The following is a 5,810-nucleotide window of genomic DNA, read 5'->3' as shown; positions in this document are numbered from 1 at the left end:
CACACACACACACATATATATATATATATATATATATATATATATATATACATAATACATACATGCGTATCGCATCTATCGTGAATAGAACCGCGCGCAATGGGCTATATAGGCTTCAGTCCGTCGAATGTAATATCTAAACTACATAGACCATTGGGTCCATCTGACTTAGCGGACAATCTATTCAGAAGGCTGCCTTATCGCAGCTGCCGCTCTTAGCTGTTATAATGTCTCACGAACGAGCTCACTCAGCCGCGTAAGTGTATGCACAGTTATTGTACACGATCATAAAAATGCAGATACATCGTGTGCAAAACATTTTCGTACATAAATGCAAAAATATTGTCACTATTACAGAAGTGTCTAGTATAAAACCTCTTATATTTTTGTCGCGTTAATTCTAACGAGAAATATTTTAATAACAGATAAATTGAAATCGAATTTTTCCTATCGCTCCAATTTTCATTAAACTCATTAAACTAAAAAATTCCAATTTCCTATAATCACGAAAATTTGTTGCAAAAGAGATTTTGCTAGTTATTTTCTTTCGAAATTTTTTATTTTCGATTATTGAATATTCATCTCTATTCTACATTAGCATTTGTTCATTAAGGAATATCCTCTCTAATATCGTCAAATACTAAATCTGTCATTAAACTATTAATCGAGATATCGTTAAGCTATTAATTAATAATGAGAAATTTCTAATAAACTGAAAATCTTGCAACTTAATTAAATTTACTTTCTAAATTTCTTAGAGTGAAATCTTACTCCAAAAATATTGCTACTATTGAAAAAAAAAATAAAAATATTTACACTTTTAATAAGAATGATAGATTTTCAGTCTATTTTTAGAGTGAGATTTTATTCTTTTGGAATAAAAATCTGTCATTCTTATTCAGGAATGCAAATTATATGTATTTTCACTTTTTTTCAATTGTAGCAGTATTTTTCCGCATATAATTCCTTCCGGATATATACACCGCATTTAATAAAAATTACTTAATTTATTAAATATATAATTTATTACCTATTTTGAAGATAAACGAACTATATCAGTAAAAACTTTTACTGTCTACAATTATGAAAAAAATATTAGAAATATTAATTTTTCGTATTAAAAAAAGAATTTTTTGAAACCCTTGAATTTTTGCCATATATCCTATGGTGGGATATACTTATAGGGGGAAAGGGAAGGGGGGGGGATATGGCTCATGAAAAATTTACAAATAATGCATATAAATAAGACGTAAAATGACACAATAATTTATAAAATGCGTTTACAAAGTTTTATTAAGGAATAAGAAAATGATAAATATGAAGTAATAAATAATAATTACAATCTTTCTACATATATTACAAGTGTTATAACATGAGGTATATATTTCATGTAATGCTTTTATTGCATTTTACTGCACTAAATTCAATCTGCGCAGTTTGTATACTTTGGGCATAAATTCCGTCCGCTAAAAATGCCATATATCTCAAACAGGTGGGATATACAAGACAACAAACTAAACAAAAAATATAAGGGCAAAGTATTTATCTTTCGTTACAACATGCTTTACTATTCCTCTACACTCATATATCACGAAATAATCACTAAATCTTTTCCATGTCCTACAGTAATCACATTTTATGTAGACTTTAATTTATGATTAGCGTTGCTTATTGCAGTGACAAATCGATTGAACTCACAATAATTTCATTAATATTAACAGTAAGAAACTGAAATCATAACACAATACTAATATAAACTAATGTAACAAAGTAGCTGCGGGAAAATTACTCCCATCCTTTTTTTTTTACTTCTGCGACGTAAATCCTAGCGTTTGCCAAAGTTACCCTACTCTTTTGGAGTGAGGTTTCACTCCAAGAAATTTAGAGAGTAAATTTATATCTAGCTATTTTGCATATCGAAAGATAGAATAATTTTAATCTTTATCGAATATATTACTCAGTAATGTGTTACTCTGTGTTTGTGCGCGATGTATATAAGTAACGTATGAAATAGCGATCGTATAGGTAAAGCGCGATTCGTAAATCCCGAAAAGGCTCAAGTTTCTAGAACAGTCTTCGCAACTGTTTAGGATAATTGTGGTCGTTAAGCGTTGTGGTCAAGCTTATCTAAGGAAACCCTGAGCTTAGTTCGGGCAAGAGAGAAAAGCGTGGAGAGATGGCGACCCTGTGTCACGTAGATCGGACAAGGGTGGAGTCCGCGGAATTAGCGTAATTATCGTGCAGTCGAATGTGATCGTGCCCGAAAATAATCCAGCAGGGCGTGGCGTTATCATAGTCGTTAAAGATAACCGACCGGTTTATCGGGAAACGTTGATCCCAATTATTGCCACCGCGTATTCAATATGAATAATACGACGGGATTAGGAAGTCGTGTATTATTCATGCACGGCAAGCGGAATTCTATCGAAGTGTTGTTTCGGGCTTACAAATTTTGCGGTCGATTGCAGAAAGTAAATACCTTGATACATAATGCAAGACGAAAAAGAACAGAAAAAAAAACAATATTCATCCATAATCAAATTGTCATATGGCTCATTTACTACAATAATATAATCAAATTGTCATTTTTTAATTACTTGCAGATGAAGAAACAAAACAAAGAAAAAAAGAATATCTTAAAACGGTCCAAATTTTAGTCATCCCCAGACAACGTATCAAAATCGGGGTTAAAGATGTCTTAAAAACATCTTTAAAAACGTGTTATGTGGGCATGCGTATTATCTAGACATTTTTTTTTTAATTTGGATCAAATTTATCCTGACTGAGCTAACTCTAATAGCATAATTCATTAGCGCAATATATCCCTAATGCATACTAATGTTTAATCAATGTATCGTCAATGAATTTTGGTATTACAGAACGACCCTATTTTACGATATTTTAAGAGAACATACTTTTTTATTTAATAATAAAAATAACAATAATATTGAAGAATTCCTTGATAACAATATAAATTCCTTAATTAACAATATAAAGACTAGGATGTAAGGGAAAGTAGGAGTCAGCGCGATACTCGGTATGCAAGTATAATAATGGAAATGTTTATATGTTCATTTTTTATATAAAGTATAAAAACATAAAAAGTTGGTATAAAATCTGTATGCATTTCGACTTACTTCAAGTCATTCTTAACGGTATCAATATAATTCTAATTCAACATAATACTTTTATTCTACAATCACACAGTTATATCAAAATTTTTAAAATTATTTTTAAAATTAATAACACAAAATTCGAATGTTTCACAACATTAAAATTCACATTTTGGAAAACTTTATTTTTTTAATTAATCATTGTTGCAAATCAATATACAAGCTGTTTTAAATCTACGATAATTTTTTTTGATAATCAGATAAATTTTTACGAAATCTACTTTTACTGGCAAAAATGGCTAGAACACTGTATTATCTTGTCAGAATTTCAAGATTGAATGTATAAGCCTATAAAAAAGTCGATAGAAAAGATACTTTAGTATCAAGTTTTCTGGAACATCTTGTATATACCGTATAACGTCTTTCGATACGTTTGACATTTCATGATGCTTTCGATCGCTACGTTTTGTAGATGGCAAGTTTCACCTGCTTCCCACGGGAGAGCTTCTAGTGCATAGCCTCGAGTTCAGCGACCAGCTGAATGGCTACAGATGCCGCACAATGCACCGTCTCACGAGACAAGTGGTCGTTAGTTCTATGGCCAACATTAGGATAGCAGGTGAGTCTAGATAATACCAATAAGTTTCCAAGGAAACTATCGTGCACATCACTGGAAACGTTGTTTGTGACGCGCTAAGTTTTCTGCATTCTGCTTCACAGATCACAGAGGCGTAATGCCTCCCGTGATACTCGAAAACTCCGGTGTCGTACACGTCGCCCAGGATGAATCGACGTCGTTAGTCTGCGTGGCGCAAGCTTGCCCTTCGCCCGAATATCGGTAAGTGTTTGCAAAAGTCTTCTAATACTTGTCGATCTCAAGAGCGAAAGCACCACTTTGATCTTCATTCTCAATTTTTTATCATTAAATTTAAATTTTTATTTACTTTATAAAAAAATTATAACAAATTTTTTTAATGAAAGAAGATACCGAGAGAATGTTAAGAAAAAGTTCTTTTCATATCTTTTTTCATCTTTTTCCATCGTATGTAAAAATCAAGAACTTTTTCAATGAGAAGAAGACATCGAGAAGACGTTAAGAGAAGTTCTTTATATCCGACTTTCAGACAGTTTCTTTTCAAATCGAGACGAATCGAACGCACGGCAAAAAATTACGTTCTCTATCTTTTATTATATCTCTCTATATTGCATAGCGTTTAAGAAAATACACATGCGTGTACGATAAGATCGCTCATTGCGATGAGATGCTCAGATGTGCAAGAGAATCGCAAAAAGGGATACGTCCTCATCTGACGTCTGTCGATATTTCTCGTTGAGTCGCAACGCCTTGGAAAAACATATCCGTTCATTCATGTTCCAGCATAGTACTACGCGCGTAAGCGCCGTAAGCAACTCGCGCGCGCGTAGGACTAGGTCAGTTAAGCGCCGCGAGCATGTGCCACACAATCAGCTGATCGTCTGTGCATCGTCGGTCAATCCATCACGGCGGCTTTGGTCCTCTTCGCGATTCGAGATGATTCGAGATCACGCGTCACGGTATTTCGTTCTTGCAATATCGCACGAACGTAAAATTAAAGGGTAAAACGGATTAATATACGTAAAGTGAACTGTAGATTTCTACAATTAGTACACGCAGCGAATGACAGAACCCCAAGAAATACACAAAAGTCACGCAATCCTGGAGTTATATTAATTTATATTGTCAAGTGTGAAATTATAACATAGCTTTATGTTACTTTTAATTGGCGCTCACTGCTAGGTCATCATATAGCGAATGTTTTCGAGAATGTTTTCGAGAAAAGACTGAGATCACATAATGTATTCAATTAAACATACAAAAGATAAATTATTGCACCAATAATAAATGTTTTGTATTTGATTGAATACGCTATTCAATCTCAATCTTTTATACAATTTCAGAAAATTTCTGTTAACTTATCCAAATTATCCCGTTTTATTCTCGCTTTACTCTTAATATAAATTAATATACAAAACTCCAGGACTGATTCAAAAAACACAACAAGTCAAGAGAAGATCAAAATAACTTTATTTTGATATCATGAAAGTTAGAATAATGATTTTTTGTTATAAAATTTGACCGTTTATTGATGTTAAAAATAGAGATTATTTTTTATTGATTTTGTATATTTCTTAAGGTTCTGTTATTCGCATGTATTAATTGTAGAAATCTACAGTTCACTTTACTTTTGTATATTATAGATTTTCAATACTCGCAATTAATAACAGATCGCAGCCAGGCTATATAACAGTTACGTTGTTAAATGCGAAATTATAACAGGGAGAGTTATGTTATAATTTAATTGGTGCCAACTGGATAGAAATCGAAGCAATCCTTTCTATTATAATTAATCATCAGGGAAATATACATCGAAGAATTAATTTTATTTTCCTCATTTTTATCATTTAAATTAAAATTATTTTTAAAAAGCTTGGCTATCTGCAAAGTTGCACACATTTAAGAACATATCTAAACAGAATCAATTTTTAATGTCTTCGAAACTGTGTTCTAAAAATCTCATGGTCACGAGGACCATGTAAATTTAACATAAATGGAAAGTATCAATCACTGGTGACTTAATCATGGCAATTAATTAATTATATATATATATGTATATATATATATATATGTATATATATATATATATATATATATATATA

At 31.8% G+C, this 5,810-nt stretch overlaps 1 protein-coding gene across 1 annotated transcript in view; it reads left to right on the top strand.

Moving 5' to 3' along the window:
- The window catches only part of LOC105619305 (Down syndrome cell adhesion molecule-like protein Dscam2), a 118,206-nt gene that overhangs the window by 26,589 nt on the left and 85,807 nt on the right, over positions 1-5,810 (top strand). The window contains exons 4-5 of the mRNA XM_012200828.1: positions 3,586-3,732; positions 3,834-3,951. Of these exons, the coding sequence (XP_012056218.1) occupies positions 3,586-3,732; positions 3,834-3,951 (265 nt within the window). The remainder of the gene's footprint in view (positions 1-3,585; positions 3,733-3,833; positions 3,952-5,810) is intronic.

This window comes from Atta cephalotes (genome assembly GCF_000143395.1).
Source record: "Atta cephalotes unplaced genomic scaffold scaffold00020, whole genome shotgun sequence".
Classification (NCBI taxonomy): Eukaryota; Metazoa; Arthropoda; class Insecta; order Hymenoptera; family Formicidae; genus Atta; species Atta cephalotes.
Note: the sequence above shows the minus strand (reverse complement) of the source record. Positions and strands in the feature narration are given on the sequence as shown.